General features: G+C 43.5%; 2 protein-coding genes across 2 annotated transcripts in view; one reads left to right on the forward strand and one right to left on the reverse strand.

The window, feature by feature from the left end:
• The window catches only part of CDKL5 (cyclin dependent kinase like 5), a 212,381-nt gene extending 204,793 nt beyond the window's left edge, over positions 1-7,588 (forward strand). The window contains exon 23 of the mRNA XM_049107267.1: positions 7,403-7,588. Within this exon, the coding sequence (XP_048963224.1) occupies positions 7,403-7,473 (71 nt within the window). The 3' untranslated portion in view covers positions 7,474-7,588. The remainder of the gene's footprint in view (positions 1-7,402) is intronic.
• Positions 6,327-19,098, reverse strand: RS1 (retinoschisin 1). Its single transcript, XM_035711374.2, has 4 exons — positions 18,955-19,098; positions 14,641-14,782; positions 11,752-11,947; positions 6,327-9,424 (listed from the first exon to the last, which is right to left on the reverse strand). The coding sequence occupies exons 1-4, from the start codon at positions 18,989-18,991 to the stop codon at positions 9,272-9,274; spliced, it is 528 nt and encodes a 175-aa protein (XP_035567267.1). The 5' UTR covers positions 18,992-19,098; the 3' UTR covers positions 6,327-9,271.
• Between the last annotated feature and the right edge of the window lie 1,110 nt (positions 19,099-20,208).

Genomic DNA, 20,208 nt, shown 5'->3' on the forward strand with positions numbered 1-20,208 from the left:
TGAGGTGCTACTGGCATCTGTTGGGTAGAGGCCAGGGATGCTGCTAAACATCCTGTGTACACAGGATCCCCCCCCCCCGACACACACACACACACACACACACACACACACACACACAAAGAATGATCCAGCCCCAAATGTCCATAGTGGTGAGGTTAAGAAACCGTGCTCTACTGGATTCTAAGCCCACTGCTCTGCAGAGCTTGGCTCTGTCTTTGTTCTCTCCAGGCTACTGGAGAAACTGCGGGTATGAATTCTTTAGTATCACATTCTCTGCAAGAATCTTCTACCACTTTTTTTGAATCCTTGGAATCCTGTTTGTTTTCATCGTCTTGGGCCTGCTAAAAGGTACATCCTTTGGGAGGAGACCAGAGTGGCTTTATAGGTGTTTGAGGACTTAGATTCTAGGTCAGCATCTTTAGAAAATCTTTCATAGAGCCATGAGGCTTATATTTAGAAGCAAGCAGCAGCCTGGCAGATTGGCATGATTTTTACCAACTGCTCAAAGGCATCCATGGCTTTTAGCTGTGTCTCCCAAAAGAAAATGCCATTGTCTTTTATTCAAGGCATTTAATAGCTCTTTACAAATATTGGCATATGACAGACCGATTAGAAGCAAAAAACTCTCTCCTGGTGGTTGTGATGTGGCTGTTATAGGAGTGTTTGTGCTGTACGCTTTGGTTAAATCTGTTTTAAAACCTGCTTTAAGATTTGCCATATGCAGTTGTACTTTAATTCTAAGCTCAGAGCTGTGCTGGTTAGTTTCTAGTCACGTCATGTATTATAAAGTATGTTGTGGTTGTAGAGTTAGCCAGTTTAGCATGTTCCTAATCTGAAAATTAGTGGACTTCGCTAGAAAATGCTATCCCATTTTCCCTTCCCAGCACCCCTTATCTTAGTTAACGTCATAGTATATCCTCACTTCTTAAACTAGTTTTTAGAGTAAATAAGGAAAAAAGCCATTTATTTTCTTCTAGCTATGTATTGAGAATGACTCAATAAGTGTACAACTTTTTTTAAAGGCCAGAGGATTACTTTTCAAGTGTGTAGAAGGCTCTGTCCATTTCTGTTCACCTAGGTCCTGGTGGTGACCCAACTTTCAGCAAGGGCAATCGCTCATTGCGACTTATTCCCAGAGTTCAGCTGGGACTCAGAAATCTGCATATTCTCTCCTGGTCACAACATTTTTTCTGGAGAGCACTGCTTTTATATCTAGAAGTTCGTTACCTCCTACATTATAGTGGGATATTGAGCTCCATGTGAGCACTGAGATCCACAGACTCATTACTTTTGTGAGCTGGGGATGTGGTATGATACACTGAACCAAGTCAGAACATATTGATATATTTCCTTGCCTCCTTCAGTCCATCACTATTAAAGTGTGTAGGCAGAGAAAACGGATTTATGCTTTTTTAAAAAATGGTTTCTTTAAAAGGGGCTGCAGGAAAGCATCCTGCTGCTAATCTCCAGGGCCAGAATCTCACAAGAAGTTTCTCTCGGAGACTTAAAGAACCATCTTACAAAACAAAAACTTGTAAGTGGTTCTGATTTCTTCATTTTGTATCTTACCAGCTGAGATATAGAATATCTTGAAGTCTGATTCATCAGCTGGGTAAAAAATTCTGTCTTTGAAACCATGAGTAAATGCAAGAAAATGAAGCCGTGGCAGGACGAGTCCCTCGTCTGTCTGTATACACACAATGTGGTAGAAGTAAGGTGGTGAGGAAACTCTGGGCCTGCTGCCCTATTCTATTCTATCTTTTTTTAATTGAATGTACTATAAAAGATCATAGACTTGTGCCAAGTCAGTTACTATGTGAATATTCATTTCCCTTAGTGCTTTGTTAATTCATCAGCATTAGGCCTGGTCCTGACTCCACCTTTCTCCACTCCAGGCACTGGCCCACCTTTCTGTGTATTTCCTATAGGATATTAAAGATGATCATGACCTACATTGTATCTTCATTCGATAACCGTTTACTCCCAAATTTGAGGGAGGTGTGTCTTTTGTTTTGCCAGAAAAAATTTGTAGTAGTCTGCACTTTGGATTTCTAGGGCCAGAGAACTGCAGCAGTGAAACTGGTTTCACTTCTAAGGCCCTTCATTACCCACAAGGTTAAGCTCTCTGAACCCCACTTGATCCTTGGGTCATATGTTGATCCTCCTTTGGAATCTTAAAAAAAAAAATTGGTTTCCATGTTGTATGCAGATTAGAAGTTGCCTTGTTTGCTACTCTTCCAGCACAGAGTATCAGGGAGAAAGAGGCCTTATCTGTTCCTCCATCCCTTCCGTTTTGACAGACTGCTAAGATTTCCTCAGGACTTCCTTTGGTTTGGGATTTTACTTTCCCAAAAGCCTGATCTGATTCATTTCAGGCATAGACAAGCTTGTCCTAGTGCTCTGCTTCAGGGCTAATCAGATGAAACCCAGGAATAGAAAAGGTAGATGCCTTGACTTTTGTCCCTGTTGGGGGATTAAAGTGTTTATCGCCAGAGTTGTCAAAAGCTCTAGTTACAAAGCATTCAGAGTTTCAAGAAGAAAAAAAAAATGATGCTTTTTCTCTTGGAGAACTTTTAAGTTCTCCACCATGGCTTAGATTTTCCAAAATGGAAAGCAAAGCTTGTATAAAATCCATTTTCACTAGAGATATACAATTGAGTATAGTCATTTCAGTCTATTTCCCTTTCCTTATTTCCTCTTTGGTCACTGATTGAGTCAGGCTGGAGGGGTAAGCTATGATTGCAAGAAGTGAATTTTCACTGTAAACTTGGATTGATTAACAGAAACAATAAAACCAAACAAAATAGTTGCCCCTAACTCCTATCTCCAAGATTGCTTTGTGCCATTTTGAATTCAGGTAGTTATTCTGTATATACTTAGAAGACTGTTCTGAGCTTCTTCAATCTCTAGGAAGTTCAAAAAGGGGTATGTGGGAAGACACAGGGCAGGGTGATTTTTGAGAACCCTGCTCATGCATGAAATTAAAAATATGGATAAGCCAGAATGACGTAACATCCAAATTTGTGGTAGATGAAGAATCAGTGGAAATTCTTAATTGCACAGACTTTATAATCCATAATACAGAGTGTAATTCCATACTTTTTACTGTGGCAAGGGTGTGACGTGGTGTTAACCTTTTTAATTTTTGAATCCAAACTGAATTTAAAGTGTTGAATATTTAAATTCCTCACAAGCTAATTATGAACCATTTGTAAAGTGTTTATATAACTCTTTGTATCATGTGTTGGTACATCTTATCAAGTTTTTTCTGGCATGTATTCCATTCTAAACTTCTGTAAAATTTCTATTGTTGCTGTAAATATTATACAAATATCTATTCCGTGGTAACCTTAATTATCAGCATGAAATGGTTAATTTTTACTGAGCACAATGTATTTTTGAATGGATCTTCCCAAATGTCTTTAATAAAATGCAGATTTTGCACTGACTGTTGTGATTGCCAGGCTGTCCCCATCTTGAGCTTTTGTGGTCCCTGGCTTTTGAATGGCCAGCAGCTCCGTGTTTGTTCCTTCTTTGTAAAGAACTCATTTGATTTCAAATAGAGGATAATGGGCCTTTGAAGTTGAAATCAGTTTAAGGGACAGAAAGTAATGTTAAAGCAGGGCAAATCCTGTTACTTAATGATAATATTCTTTTTTCCCCCCCTATTTATAAAGCTTTTTTCTCCTCCTGGCCTTTTGAAAATTTTGGTTTCTTTCACACTGGAGTGCTGTCTCTTTTGCATCTAGACACTCACTTGGTGGTTTGTCTCTTTTGCATCTAGACACTCACTTGGTGGTTTGGGAGGATGGGAAGAGATGTCTGCCTCCTACTCCGTGTGATGGAGAAAGCAAAGATGAAGTATTTTTTCATATTTTAGAATAGGAGGTTGACAAACTTTTTTTGCCAGATAGTAAATATTTGAGACTCTGTGGGCCACAGGGTCTCTGCCATTGTAGTACAAAAAGCAGCAGAGGCAATATGTAAATAAGTATGGCTGTGTTCCAATAAAACTTTATTTATGAAAACAGGCAAGTGGGGGGTGGGATTTACTGACTGATTTTACACCCTCACTTTTGTCTTTAGATACTCACTCAGTTGGTCTTATTGTTAATGGGGTAAGAACTTAGATTGTATGATAACACGTAAATATTCTCCAACTTTCTTACTTTATCTCTAAACAAAGGATAGGAACTAAAACCCAATGATTTGCATTCTTAAAAGTACCACGTCTCCAACTTCTTCACTCTCGAGTTTCTCCTTAATGCCCCAGAAACTGATTACAACTGTGATTCAAGATTGAATCAAATTATCTATTGGCTTGTAATTTTTCTGTTTGTAGCACTTATTATGGCTGGGCACAATGCCAAGGCTTTTACTTTAATATTACATTTACTTGTCACAGCAATGCAATGAAGCGAGTAGTATCCTCATTTTATAGATGAGGAAACTGAGGTTTATGGACCTTACATTAACTTACCCAAGGTCACCTGGCTAGAATTTGAAGCCTAGTCTTCATTGTAAAGCCTACACCCTTAAACACTACTAAGCAGGGCAGTTGCTGCGCCTCCAAGTATCGAAAACGGACATGGGGCGATTCATGTACCACCTTTCCTCTCATCTCCCAGCAAGTGGTAATTGAGTTGATTTGATTTGAGAATAGAGCAGTTCACTGAAACAAGTTACTAGAGGCCCAGAGACTGGTGAAATGACTATAAAAGCACAGGATCTGGAGTCCGATTACCTGAGTAGAATCCTAGTTCCATCACCAACATCTTGTGTGGCCTTAGGTGTGTTACTTAACTTTCCTGTGCCTCAGTTTCCTTATCCTTAAATGGAAATAATAATAGTACCTACTTCATAGGGTTGTTGTGAGGATTTAATAAGATGGTAACCTTCAAAGCACTTGATAGATTCTGAATAAATATTAGCTAGCTATTATTTGTGCCTCACTTGGTAGCCCTACCTATGAAGCTGAAAAAGCTCTGTTATGGAGTCTTGACTGCCAGTTCTAGAGAGCTCGTTAGGCACTGTAGATGTATTTATCCAATTTGATCTTCACACCAGCCTTGTAAAGTTGTCAGGGTTAAGAACCACTCAACTTGGCGCTATTCTTGGGATCACAGGGGAAGGAACAGCCCTTATAGCTATGCATTTGTCAGCAGGCCTCAGCACCCATGCTCCAGGTAGACAAAAGGATGGGCTTTTGTCAGCACATGTTCAAAGGCTCACCTTAGGCATGCAGTCTACTGACCTCCGAGACTGAATTCATAGTGGTACCTTTATTTTGAAAGGCCTAAGTAACCTTTGCTTTGTCCAAGTAACCTTCTCCCACACTCAATACCAAAATCAGCTCAGATTTTTTTTAAATCTTGGCAACACTTAGTGCTACTTCTTTGTTCATAGCATTTTATTTAGTTTTTTAAAGTCTCCTGCAATATGTTATATTTTACCGCAATTAAAAAAATCTGAAAGTGTAGACTTTCACACTCTAGCATTTGTGAAAATAAAAGTAAACATGTTAACCAAAGGTAAAATCATGAGGTTTTGCTACACTATATATATATTTTTTAATTGAAATTCTTCCTCACAAAAGAAATAATACTATAAACTAGTTCATGTGTTTAATCACAAGATTCTACTAGGCTTCTGATGTCCCTCAATAAAAGTTTTGTTTTTATACTGTGTTATAAGTTAAATGAGGTACACAATTAATATGCCATTATAAGCAAGTTACATGAAGATAAACATTTTATGGATCTCAGTATCTCATTGTTTATTAAATTCCGGAGTATGGAGCAATTTCCGCTGTGAAATCTCAGCTGCCTTTGCAGAAGTTGACACATTGATCCTAAAATTCATATGGAAATTCAAAGGACTCAATAGCCAAAACATTCTTGAAGAAGAGCAAAGTTGGAGAATTCACATGTTTCAATGTCAATACTCACTACAAAGCTGCAGTAATCAAAATGTGTAGTACTGGCATAAAGATAGACATATAGATCAGTGTAATAGAATCAAGAGTCACCTTTATGGTCAAGTGATTTCTCAAAAAGGATGCCAAGACCATTCAGTGGGGGGAAAAATAGTCTTTTCAACAAATGGTGCTAGGACAACTGGATGTCTACGTGCGAAGAATGAACTTGGACCCCTACCTCATACCATATACAAAAAGTAACCCAAAATAGATCAAAGACCTAAATGTAAGAAGTAAAACTGACACTCTTGAAAGAAAACATTGGAGTAAATCTTCATGATTTGGATTTGGCAATAGTTTCTCAGGTGTGACACCAAAAATACAATAAAAAGAGAAGAATAAATTGGACTTAAAGTTTAAAAATGTATTTCAAAGGACTCTGTCAAGAGAGTAAGAAGACAGCCTACAGAATAGGAGAAAATACTAACAAGTTGTGTATTTGATAAGGGGATTGTATCTAGAATACATAAAGAACTCTTAATGCAATAATAAAAAGACCGCCTGATTTTAAAATAAAGACTCTGAATAGATATTTCTCCAAAGAACTTACACAAAAGGGCAGTGAACACATAAAAAGACGCTTAACATCATTAGTCATAGGGAAATGCAGATCAAAACCATAGTGTGATACTACTTCATATACACCAGGATGGCTCTAATCAAAAAGACAGATAATAATAAATGTAGAGAACCTGGAACTCTCATATATTGCTGGTGGGAGTGCATAATGGTGTGGCCACTTTGGAAAATTATCTGACAGTTCCTCCAAAGGTTAAACATAGAGTAACCATGTAATAAACATATTACACTCCAAGGTATGTAACCAAGCTAGATAAAAACATACATCCAAACAAAAATTTGTACACAGTTGTTTATAGCAGCATTATTCATAATAGCCAAAAACATGGAAACAACCTAAATGTCCATCAACAAATGAATGGATAAATACAATGTGATCTATGTGTATATTGGAATAATATTCAACTGTAAAAAGGAATTAAATACTGACACATGCTACAACATGAATGAACCTTGGAAAAACACGATGTGAAGCAAAAGAAGCCAGACAGAAAAGACCACAATTGTATGATTCCATTTATATGAAATGTTGAGAATAGGCAAATCTACAGAAAGTGGTCAGTGGTTACCTAGGGCCAGGTGGGTGAGTTGGTTGGGGGGTAATGGCTAATAGGTGCAGGTTTCTTAGTGAGGGTGATGAATTTTTCTAAAATTGTGATAATGGTCACTCAACTCTGAGTGTACTACAAGTCATTGAATTGTACACTTGAAATGGGTGAGATTTGTATGGTATATGACTTTATCTCATTAAACCTTTACAAAACAAAAATTTCCAACATGAACAATTACTTGGAGAACCTATATCCCTGCCTCACACTGTTTAATTTTTCTCTTCTTTCCTTTTAGCTGTATTCCCCGCGTGTGTCCGTGTGCCTGTCATAGAGGACCTGACCTCTGGCTACTGCCGTTTTCTCTGACAATCCATGTTGTGATAAAAGTTCATTCAACTTTCCAGCAAGGGGCTCCGATCAGGCCTCTGTTCTAACTGGATTTATTCGTGTATCCTAAGACCTGAGGATTTTTTTTTCTCCACCTGGAATTTGATATGTTTGTATTTGAGAGAATACTGAGCAAGGAAAGCATTTTTCCAGCTTCAAGTATACAGGGGATTAGAAAGATGGTGGGTTGAATATAATGCTGTTCTAAGCCCAAAACACCGGAGAAGAGATTTGGGGCTTTTAGGAGGCTTCCCACTCACAGAGAAGGTGAATGCAATGTCCAAGATTGTATTAGTGTGAGTCCATTCAATTGGCTTGGCATTTGAAAACAAAACGTAACTTGGGAAAATGAGCTGCTAATAGAGACTCAGCTGTGTCAGGGCCAGGACAGTTTTGGATTCCTGGGTCTTGACAAAGGGCCCTCATCCGCTGGTTTCACCCCCTCTCTGCTCCTGCTTTCATATACCTCTCCTTTCCGCTCCCCATGTTATCCACCTCTCCCAGGGAACAGCCTGAAAACTCAGGCTGAGCTATAAATGACAGAGGAGGCTTAGGCTGTGGTCCCTGAAAAGTCCCTGCTTTATGCACTCCCCTCGGAAGGCCAGGCCCATTCCTAGCCCCGTCCCTCCCAAGGCCATTTCAGCCTCAGGAGTAGGCATGGTTGTGTGTTCTAGGGCAAGGGGGAGAGGTTAAACAGTTGGGTCGTGAGAGACACAGCCACATGGCCCTTCTTAGGACATAGGGTCTGACCACTTCCTGCAAAGCATGCAGTTAGCTAATGGGCTTCCTCTGTGTAGCCAGTGATAGCTCCTGGGCCAGCTGTTTTTAAAATGTTAAGCTTGTTGAAAAATGGTAGCCCTAGATAAGGGGAAATTCTGGTGAGCTCTGGTCATTTGGCTTTCCTAAATATAGAGAACTGCTGCTTACATGTGCAGCCTGTCCCATGTATTCACCCAGATAGTGACCACAGGCTGGAAAAATTTGCTAGAATAGATCTGTATGTAATGAGAGCTCTGCAACCACCCCCTCCCTATCCTTGTGTGCGTGGGGGTGAAAGCTCAGAGCAGAGGAAGCCCTCTTACCTGGGGGGATTGGTTGTGCACAGCTCCCAGGACACCAGGACACAGGCTCCCAACTGCTCTACTCATCTCTGACAACCAGTCACCCAAAACCTTGCCCCCTGCATGCCGGGTGCTCTAAAAGTCCTAAAAGGCCATGATTCACTGAAAACTTAAAAGGAGAAACCGCAAGCTTGCTCCCCATTTGCAATCAAATCAAGGTTTTATGAAACTCTGTGTTCCGGAAAGAAAAGAAAAGAAAAGAAAAGAAAAGAAAAGAAAAGAAAAACCTCTATGTTCCTGTTTTTAGTGTGGTAAAGCAAAAGAGTTTTTAAATTATCTGGGCTCTTTTGTGTTCCCTGGGACCACACCTTTCACACTGTCAGACCAAAACCAAAAAGAAAAAGCAGCAAAATTACCCCTGCTACTTAGGCTTTTAGATGAAAACTAGTTTTAGGGACGTTTTCTTTGTTCTTATTTTCTTTGGCAGTGAGTGGGAAATACGCTCGTTTTCCTTTCTCTTTGATTGAAATGGGAAACTTGTTTTTTTAAAGAAATTATTTCTGCCAGGCTCTGCATTGAAAAGAGCTTGTAAAATACAGCTGCGTTTGTCACCCTGTTGGAACCCTGTCAGGGTTCCCCTGCAGGCTGCTCTGAGCCCTCCACCCCTATCTACCCCCCACCCCCACCCCAGGGCAGGTGTGGAGCTGAAGGAGGCCTCAGGCACACTTGCTGACGCATTCCAGCAGCTCCATCCGGATGGCAATGCGGACATGCCAGCCCAGCGGGATCAGCCGAATGAAGCGGGAAATGATGGGGGGCCGCAGAAGGTTCTGGACTGTGGAGGTTCGGTCTGAATTTCCATAGAAGACCTAAAGAGAGAGAAAATCTTGTTGCTATCACATCAGGGGATGGAAAAAGACTAACAATTCCTATCTGAAGCTGGCCCCATCCTTTTTTTTTTTTTTTTAAAGATTTTATTTATTCATGATAGACACAGAGAGAGAGAGAGGCAGAGACACAGGCAGAGGGAGAAGCAGGCTTCATGCAGGGAGCCCGATGTGGGACTCGATACGGATCGACAGGATCACGCCCTGGGCCGGAGGCAGGCACCAAACCTTTGAGTCACCCAGGGATCCCCCTGGCCCCAACCTTTAAGTTTGGGAAATCTCAGCAAGTGGTTAAGGCTCAGAGAATTGCACATGCCCCCCGTCCCCAGGGCCCAAAATCTGAATTTGCATGTTAGAGCCTCGCATCTGCATGCTCTAGGCCTCTCCGAGTCACTCTGTGGGGACATCTAGAACTGCACCATCTAATATGGAAGCATTAGCTACATGTGGCTCTTTAAGTTTAAGTGAATTAAAATTAGATAACAGTTTCCTCAGTCACACTGGCTAGGGTTCAAGTGCTCCATAGCTATATGTGATTAGTGGCTTCCATATTGGACAGCACAGGTACTAACATTTCCGACGTTGCAGAATGTTCTGTTGGATGGCACTGATAGAAAATACCTCCTGATCCTTATTGCCAATTTTGTGTTTTCATCCTTTGCATTTTGACAAATTTTGAAAAGGAGCACATCATGCTTATGAGAGAAATGGTCCTGTATTACAAAGGTATCCAAAGTGGGGCTCAAGTAAAAGCTCGAGTGTGCTGGCTCTGAAGTTGTGAGCCAAAGCTTAATTGCACATCTCTACATCCATAGAAATGGCAAATAGACTTGGAAAACTGCTTTTTGGAAAAGAAAAAGACATAAAAATAAGGAAGGGAGAATGCAGTACCCAAAGTAGAGAGAAAAAGAGTCGTTTAGTGTTTTGGGGGGACGCAACATAGCACGGTGCCCTGGCTGTAACACAAAAAGGTGATGTGGTTGGCCGCATTTCCAAAGAAATCATTCTTTGCAGTCTTTCTAGAGTCCTGGTGCTATGCCTGATGACACTGGAGCATTTCATTTCTCTCTGGGATTATCTCCCTGAAAAAAATCTGGCTGCCACATTGGCCTCATCCATCTACAAAACAAAAAGGACCTCCTACACCATGATCTTGCCCCTCTTCCCAGTAGCAACATCCCACATCCCCTTCTCTCAGCTCTTTTCCCTTGAACCTCTTCAAGTCGGGGGACAGGTGAAGAGGGAGGATGGAACAGGCTCCTCCAGATTGTACAAGTGCCTGAGCAGAATGCCTCTTTGCAAAGAACCGTCAAGGCCTTCAGAAATGCAGACAGGACTTAAAAAAGAATTCTCATTTCTTTTTAAAAAGCCAACTAATGAGAGCAAAAATGAAATAAAATGTAGAAGTATCAAGATGGCTTTTCCTATTGTATTCAATCAAACTCCTTGAAATCTCAACCCATGAATATCTATCTCTCTGTATAACTTGTCATCAGAGAGTACAAAGCTATCTGGTTTTCAGCCACACATATCTACTTAATCTGATTAAATGTCCAAATTAGCTTCAGAAGTCCTTACTCTCCGGCAAAAGGATAGTTAACATTTCCAAACAGCTAGTGAGGTTTTAATTCATTCCAAATATACAGTATATATATAAAATGTGTGTGACACACACACACATATATACACAAACACACATATACACACACAAACTTAATTACAAGCCTACTATGTTCAGTCTATGGTGAACAAGACTTGGGGCTTGGCCCTTAGAGGTTAGTAGGATATATAGGTGCTGCTCAAGGGCTTAAGTTCCTCTGTGTCTGCACTGTTGGAGTCATTTTAATCATTTATGTAGTTCAGTGGCTAACTTGCTGGATTGTCCAAATCTTCCGAGCCATCCGTCTCAATAGTAAGAGGCCATATCTACATAAATGGACAAGGACCTACCCACATCAATAATAGGTCAAGTCAGACCCATGCAGCAAAGTGTTCAGTGGCCCAGTGAGCTTGGAATAGTCCAAATGGCCAGTTTTGATTATTTAAGCAACTATAAGCTGATATGAGAATTCAGGCAAAGATTTCTTCTGTACACAAGAGTGGTGCTCATTCACGAACAAGCTGCTAGGCACCGAGGATACAGTGAGAAAAGACACCTGCCTTGTCAGAGAGTAGACCATGTTGTGGGGAAGAAGCATGGATGACTTCCCTTGTCATGGAGTCCGTGGTATGACAGGACGCAGGACGGGAGCCGGAAGGAAGTCCCAGAGAGTGTGAGCTGAAGGTAGTTTGGGGTCAGCCCAACTTACCCGATTGTTTCCTGTCTGGTCCTTATAGTAAATCCAGTTCAGGTTCTCATCCGTCCTGTACTGCACGCTGTACTTGGTCATCCACTCGTCGATGTCACAGCGCCCCTGGGTGAGGATTCCTGAAATCACCTTGACCTCCTTCAGATCGATCTGTAACCACTGGCTGCTGTCCTGGTACTTGGAGAGCCAGGCGCACCTGCCAGGGACACAGCAAATCACCAGGAGCCTTTTCCCACGAGCACCTCCAAGGAGCTGAGAGGCACTGCCCTTTGAGGGGCTGCCAGCCCCTGAGGAAGCTCTGCAGTGCGCAGGCAGTCGGAGCTGCGACCAGTTAAGCACCAAGAGGCCCGTGTCCAAGAAGGGGCGAGCCTCTGTTACCCTTGTACCATTCTCTTTCTCCCTGCATCTCCGCTGCCCGAAGAAAACTGGCCAGATTCAACCGATTTGTCAAAGGGCCTCTGAGTGTAGCTGAAATCACCTTTGGGGTGTGGTTGAACAGGTCTTTCTTCAAAACACGAAAATGCATGGTTATTGCACCCACCAGTCCCCTTCCCTTTTCTTTTTTTTTTTTTTTTAAGATTTTATTTATTTATTCATGACAGTCACACACAGAGAGAGAGAGGAAGAGACATAGGCAGAGGGAGAAGCAGGCTCCATGCAGGGAGCCCGACGTGGGATTCGATCCCGGGTCTCCAGGATCGCGCCCTGGGCCAAAGGCAGGCGCCAAACCGCTGCGCCACCCAGGGATCCCCCCCTTCCCTTTTCATTTAGTCTCTCCTGATGTCTCTTTCTCCATGAGTCTTACCCTAATTTCAGTCCCTCTATACCTGTCTGCCTCCCCTTCAGGTACTGTCATTTATGGCTTCCAGAGAGGGTCTCCCATATGCCGAACACTGAGCCAAGGGGCTCTGGAAGGGCTTTTAACAATCGTAAAGCAAACTAACCATTGAAGGAACTGATTTGCTTTTTTAGCTCTATCCCTCGTGAATTGTGGAAACCTATCATTCCCCCTTTGAGGTTTTTATTTATTTTTTGCATATTAATTAGCTTCTTGGGACTGAGTCTTTGGCCACCTTTTCTTCTCACTCTAGACTTGCTCCTTGGGTGGCTTTTGAATTTTTAACTTCCATCCCAGACCTTTTCTCAATTCCAAAATCTGAGTAGTATCAGTGGCTGTCTAGACAACTTCTAAATGCCTTACAGCATCCCTAATGAAACCTGTCCAAGAGTAAACTAATCCTCTCTACCCCAACCACTCCTTCCAGTATCCATCTCTCAGAATGCTACATCCGGGACACCTGAGTGGCTAGGTGGCTGAGCGTCTGCCTTTGGCTCAGGCGTGATCCCAGGGTCCTGGGATCGAGTCCCACATCGGGCTCCACGCATGGAGCCTGCTTCTCCCTCTGCCTGTGTCTCTGCCTCTCTCTGTGTGTCTCTCATGAATAAATAAATAAAATCTTTAATAAAAAGAATGCTACCCCCATCCTCCTGGTGTTCATGCCACCCATCTGAGAGAGATCCTGATCCTTGGCCCCTTCCTTTCCATCACTTCAAACATCCAATCCATCTACTGAGTCCATCTCAAATGTTTCTCAAATTCATTTACTTTTCTCCATTTCCCTGGTGCTGTTCTTACCCACATCCTCAGCTCTTGCCTGGATGATTGCTACTCTAGCTTTCTTAACTAGTCTCCCTGGGTTACCCACCACCACCACCACCACTAAATAGTTCACCCCCACAGGACCCAGATTTTTATAAAAACACAAATATGATCCTGATACTCCCCAACTTCAAATCTTTCTCTGATAAAATCTACTAATTGTCTCCCAATATTCTCTTCTCATTTTCCTTTAGTAATAGAACCCTCCCTGCCACCACCACCGAGTTTTACCTGGGCAAATAGCCACCCAGCAGAGTTCGTATTTCCCTTTGTAGCTAAGTGAGACAATCTGACCAAATTCTAATGAATGGGGTGTGGACAAGGTAGCCAATATGATTATGCTTGTATCCTTTAAAGAAAAGTATGTGTATTCTACGCTTCTTTTCTCCCCACTGACTAGAAAGTAGATGTGATAGTGGAAGCTAGAGCAGCCATTTTGGGCCCCAAGATGGAAACTTCATGTGAAGGATGACAGAACAAGGTAGAATGAGTCTGGAACCATCAGCCATCATAACCCTTCACTACCTAATGAAAATTTTATTTTATTTATTTAATTTTTTAAAAGATTTTATTTATTCATGAGAGACACAGAGAGAGAAAGAGAGAGACAGACAGACAGAGAGAGAGAGGCAGAGACACAGTCAGAGGGAGAAGCAGGCTCCATGCAGGGAGCCCGATGCGGGACTCGATCCCAGGTCTCCAGGATCACACCCTGGGCTGAAGGCAGTGCTAAACCGCTGAGCCACCCAGGTGTCCCTCTAATGAAACTTTTAGATGACCAAGAAATAAACCTCCATGTTACTTAGGTCTTTGTACTTTGGTGCTCTTTGTTACAGCAGCACAAACTTGTATTCTAACTAATGCACATTCAAGAAACTCATTATGCCTAAAATAAGGACCATAATCCTTAACATGACTTCATGATCTGACTTCTGCCTACTTCAAATGAATCAGGTCTTTCTTCTGTGTCTCCTCCACAGCATTTATCATACTCACTAAATGATCAGTTGTGTGATTATGTGCTTAGAGTGCCTCTCCCCCTCTAACCTGTGTGCTTCTTGAAGGCTGGGACCTTATCCACCTTGTCCACAGTCCTCTGCACATGAAAGGCATTCAGTGACTTTTTGTTGAAGACATAAATAAATGCACTCTGCCATTCGTTTATTACAAAGACGTACATTTTTCAAATCACATGAAAAAAAATCACCTGAGCCACCTGCCCTGCTTACCCAAAGCCTTGACTGTTGAGCCGGGCCTTGTTAGCTGTCCATGAGGAATACCAGCCCACATACTGATCCAGGTTGGAGCAAGTGATCTGGTCTGGTGTAACCTCTCCTGACTCGAAACCCAGGGGCTTATGATACGGGCATTCTGGAAAAGAAAAGACAACACACATTAAAACGCTCCTATCACATCACAACACTCAACCAACACGACATGACAAAAATGACAAATCAAACCATCTCATCTGCGCTTTGGAAGGTGGAGAATGTTTTGCTTGGCAGCACAGTTCAGGATGGATCTTCAACCTACTTACTGCTCTTATGAGAAGAGAGTGAAGATGAGGTAAAAGGATTGCCATAGAGACTCAACATTCATAAAAGCAGACGAAAGGGGCTCTATGGCAACCCGAGGTGGGGGGCGCTGAGAAATACTTCACCTCCTCCACAAACTTAGATATTTAAAAAAAAAAAACAAGAGGTTCACAGAGAAATATCATACTTAAATGCCATACTCTTTATATTCCTCATCAACACACTTTTAGCCATCCTGCAAGATGACATCAGGTCCCTCGGGCAGCATATGATGCTAATGATAGAAACAAAACAATGGTGAGAGGCAAGAAAGGCAATTATATATGAGACTGATTTCTCACTTGTAAATTGCAGTTTTTTCACTAGTCTAATGAGAAAAAAAAAAAAGGGTGTGTGTGTGTGTGAAATGTTCCTGAGCGACTATTGAATGAGGTACAGTTGAAAGGAGCTATTTTTTTCCAAATAAGAATAGCCAAACTGATTCTTAGATGTTAACCGTCTGCTGCTTTTCATGTATTTCCTACATTTAGTATTGGGTTACCTGGTCAAAGACTTTTGCCAATTGCCAGCCTAGTATCCATTCTCCTCTTGTTTTTGACGAAAGAGCCCTAATTTTGCTGGGCAGCATGTAACCAGTAAAAAAAAAAAAAAAAAAAAAAAAAAAAAAACACCTTTCCCAGTCTCTTTTGCAGTTAGAAGTGACCACATGATACAATTTCTGACCTCTAAGATATAAGATGATGTCTGCTGGGGATTTCTGATCAATTTTTGCTCGCCCCTTCTTTCTTCCTGTGGCCTAGAAGGAAGACCTGATGGCTGGCCCAGTGGTAGCCAGCCACCTTGCACAATGGGGGGAAGGCCAAAAGAACTGCAGAGACCTCAGCCCTGATATCCTTAGGCAACAGGAGTCAAAACAGAACTAATTAAGCCACTAATGGGGTCTCTTATAATCAATCACAGGTTCTAGCTAAATTTCTATAGAAAAATAAATGATAAACATACATTCTTTCAGTTTTCTGATTGTGGACGATAAACATCAAGTAGGTTAAATAATTTTTTTCCATGTGTAAATTTGAGTTCAGATTGAAGAGCTGAACACACTTACTGGGGGCATCATCACCTCCAAACAGTAGGATGACTGCTGAGGTCTTTCTGGAGGATAATTTTCAAAAGTCAGTAGGACAGAATGAAGCGTGCCAAAGCTGGACTGCCATCCATCCTGACACTAGAATGCCCGCAGGGGTAGCCATGCCCTGTCCTCAGAGACTGAAGACAGAAAGACAGCTTCAGGCCTCTGACGGGGAGGCTTCACCACCTTTCTGCCCAAGGCACCAAAGGGAAGGGTCCAACACCCCCCCCACTCCCCCCGCCCCCAGTAGCTGCAGCTCAGTGGGGCTGGAGGGGAGGGGACAGTATTCATAGTTTATCTAGTACCCAAGGCTTCGGGAGCCTATTAAAAGACTATGCTGATGGAGCAGGGATGGGCCATAAGTTCATGCTTTAGTAACCAGGGGATGTTTTAGGTCAACCCCATTGGTTTCACGTAGGGTGGGCTGCATACTCCCAGAGGAATATGAGAAGGAGAGGAAATATTTGCTGAGCAGACAAAATTAGAACCTGCTACTTGCATCAGTAGGACATAAAGGCTTTCATCTGGAAACTTCTGAGTCCCATGAAGGCCACGCCTGTCCCTAAAGGTGGCTTTACCTCTTAAAGAACAAGAACTGCCTATTTCTGCCAGTATATGGAGTATTAATACTTGGTGTTTATTAAATATTTCTTTTCTTCACGTAAGTAAAAAAAAAAAAAAAAAAAAAAGGGAATTCCTGGGAGAGAGAACAGGAGTGCTTTATGGGCCACTCGATCATGCCCTGTGTGGTCAAATCATCAGGAGGGCTTGTTAAGGATGCGGTTTCCAGTATTTCACCCCTGGAGCCCCCTCATTTTTAACAAATGCACTTACAAAGCGCACTTTGGAAACCTTGGCCTGTAGGGGAAGGCATCTGTTGGTTGGCAGATCCAGGGGCCTAGTGCCCGTGGCCCCAGGGGCTTCTCCACCTCCTCCATTCCCCTTTAAGCCCATGCCACCAAAAGGAGGGACGAGGTCCCAGCGCCAGAAAGCGAGGTTTCAGTGGGGCTCAAGTTTGTCAGTTAAATTCTAACTGTGGATGCCTCTAAGGCCCCTCCATCCTGAGCCTCCCCTTTCTTGCTCCAGGGCCGCCAGCTTGGAGGGAGGGAGCAGAGGGGAAGGAAAAGTCATCAGATTGCTTTATTCTTGGCATTTTGCTCTTTCTGTTTCCCCCTCACAATTCTTTTGCCATTTCTTTCCAATTAGCCCATCTAATTGTTAAGAGTGGGCTGGAAACCTGCGGAGACCTAGCCCATGGCAATGGCCTTGGAGGCCGGTGAGGTCTAGGCGTGGACCCTGCCCACGCTCTCCAGGAAAGTCACAATCTCACCATCCCCTTGGCTTCAGCTGCCATCTGGGAGTCAGTGCCTGACCCTCAAGCCCCAAGCGTTATCTAGCCATTGTCCATTTTCCAGGTGAATGATTCCATTGGGTGAGCCAAAAATCCTTCACACCCAAGCATCCAAAACTGAGCCCTTCAGCATCCAAGCCCCAAGCTTGCCCCTGTCCAGTGCTCCTGTCTCAGGCATTGGTGCCTCTAGCTGCTACCCCAGAAACCTGGTGGTGTGGCCCAGGGCACAAAGCAGAGACCCTCTGATGGGTTTCAGCCTGGATATCACCTGGGGAGTTCAGAAGTGCTAATGTTCAGGTCACTCGCCCAGAGATTCTGATGTCATTGGTCTGGGGTAGGACCTGGCTAGGGGTAAAGCTGCAAGGGATTGTAACGGGCAGCCAAGGTCAGGGATGCCTGCTTAGAGTCCGCGTGAGCTGGGATTGGATCCCACTCTCTGTGTGAGCGTAAGCAAGCTGCCTAACCTCTCTGGGTCTCAATTTCTTCATCTGTGAAATGGGCACAACAGTCCCTGCTTCTATAACGTCGCTGGGATTACATGAAATATGTTTGTAGAGTAGAGCCTGCAGTGGCTGGCCAAGAGCAACAGACTACATTGGTGTAATAGGGTGAATTTGTGGGAATATATTGACGCCTTCTTGAGTTTTTCATGTTTGTCTTTCTGGTGAAGACTCACCCGGAAAGGAATCTAACCCCCTCCACCCCTCTCTGTCCTGCCCCATCATCCCCTCCCCCGAGGAGGAGTCCAACTCCATGTTTCTAAACGTTTGGGCTCCTCTTGCTCCAGGAAGAATAAGCCTCACACTCGTGTTTGTGTGTGTGTGTGATTCAAGAGAGGAAAAGGCTGTTGATAGCATAGCATCTCTCAGATTTATGGATTTGGAGGATCTAGGCCAGGGACACACCCTTGGGAAACCTGGGAAGGTTCCCGGGACTGGGCTGAGCTTGGTTCAGAGGGAGAAGAACCGCCACCAAGTGTCTGCCTTCAAGGGGGGTCGTAGGCCAGGCCGAGAGCTACCCTCAGGCAGCCCTTGAAGCCTCTGCGGGTTTCCTGTAGTCCAAGGAGAGAGGAAGGACCTTTAAGGATTCTGTCTTTAGACTCCTCACAGGCCATGACAAAGGAGGCCTCAAACTGGAGTTATTTAAACTTGGAGAAGTGGGAAATATGACTTTTCTCATGCTCTGTGTGCTGTGGAGGTAGCTGCAGTCAAGATATGTTATTATTTTTCCTGACTCCTCTTCCACCCCCGCCCCCACCCCACCCCCTTTCTGTGGTCCTGGCTGAGCTCCCTTCTGGTCCTCATGCAGGCCTGGAGGCCTTCCCTCTGCCTGTGACACTCCTGTCCCCTCTCCTCCCCCTTCACCCGGCCTACTCTACTCATCCTTGGGATCTCTGCACACTTCCCCTTCCTACCCTGAGCTGGGTGAGGGACTCCAGCGGCGGCCTCCCCAGACACCCCGTTCCTGTCCCTCGTTCCCCGTCCTTGTGATGATGGACTTGCCAGCTCCCCCGGTCTGTCTGGCTCACCATTGTATGCTCTGGGCCGAGCAGGATGCCTGCACATGCTCTGCACTTGAGAGTTCTAGATTGGGCAGTGAAGGAAGGGCTCCACAAGGATTATCATTTGTCTTGGGTGGCCGCTAGGCAGAGGCGCAGAAAACAGCAGAAACAGGAAGCAGAAAGCTCAGGGAGGAAATAGAGGTTGGCCAGCCCAGAGAACACCCCCCCCCACCCGCCCTGAGCAAAAAGAAACTGTCTTCTAAGTATGAAGTAGGATTAAGCAACACAAATAATGTTGCTGGAGGAATTAAGGGGGTCGTCATCACACTTACACAGAATATAGCCTTCCCACGTTTTCTGCCCAGTGGAAGTTAGTGTAGCTAGGAAGCCTGTTTTCACGCTCATCTTAAGTAGAAAAAGAACGTTTCTACATTCATTTCAAGGGAAAACCTACATTTTTCTCTGAGCAAGCGATGCTTTGATCATTCCAGGAATAAAGCCATATTCAAAATGTGCTGCTAATCCAGACTATACTTAGCATGCTAGCCTTCCTTATTCAGTAGGTGGCTTCTCCGTCCGTAGGCTTGAAGGCCAGACGTGCTTACACAGAACGTTAACCTAGAGAAACCCGAGGAGAGCTGAGGGACGTTCTTGACAAGAGAGACGTGAACTATTACTATGCATGCGTATGAGACTTGAACATACATGGCGAAGTAGTACAGTACAGAATAATGTTTATGGAATAGAGCAGAAACCCGAAAATAATATAGAAATATAAAATCTAGAATAAAGGTAAAGCAGTAACAAATCATTGGCTTTCTTCTGTTGTGATACTTTCCTTACCCTGTTGCCCCTGTCGGAGTGCCAAGGGAATCTCAGTTTGACTGGGGAAGACAGACAGACCTTTTAGTCGTTTTCATAGTGTTAAGCCGAAGATGAAGGAGGCCATAAGGCACCCAGCCAGTCACCTTCTTCTCCGTGGATGGGGACACTGGACAGTAACAGCCAGTGTGCCCCTGGGAAGGCCCCCTGGCAGCTCTGAGTGACCCTCCCTCCTGTTCTTCGGCACTTTCTAGGCTCTTCTTCCCTCCTAAGGCAGGCTCTGATGGAAGCACTGAATCTCAGGGTGCAGAGGAACCAAGCAGCATTCTTCACATTCCAGTGAGGATCTGAGGCACTAAGGGGCAAGTGAATTCTGGAATACTGCAGCTAGTCCTGCTGCCCTGAATCATCTCTTCCGTGGAAAAACCCATTAACTCCAAGGAATCAACCCTTTAACAC

This window comes from Canis lupus, chromosome X (genome assembly GCF_003254725.2).
Source record: "Canis lupus dingo isolate Sandy chromosome X, ASM325472v2, whole genome shotgun sequence".
Lineage (NCBI taxonomy): Eukaryota > Metazoa > Chordata > Mammalia > Carnivora > Canidae > Canis > Canis lupus.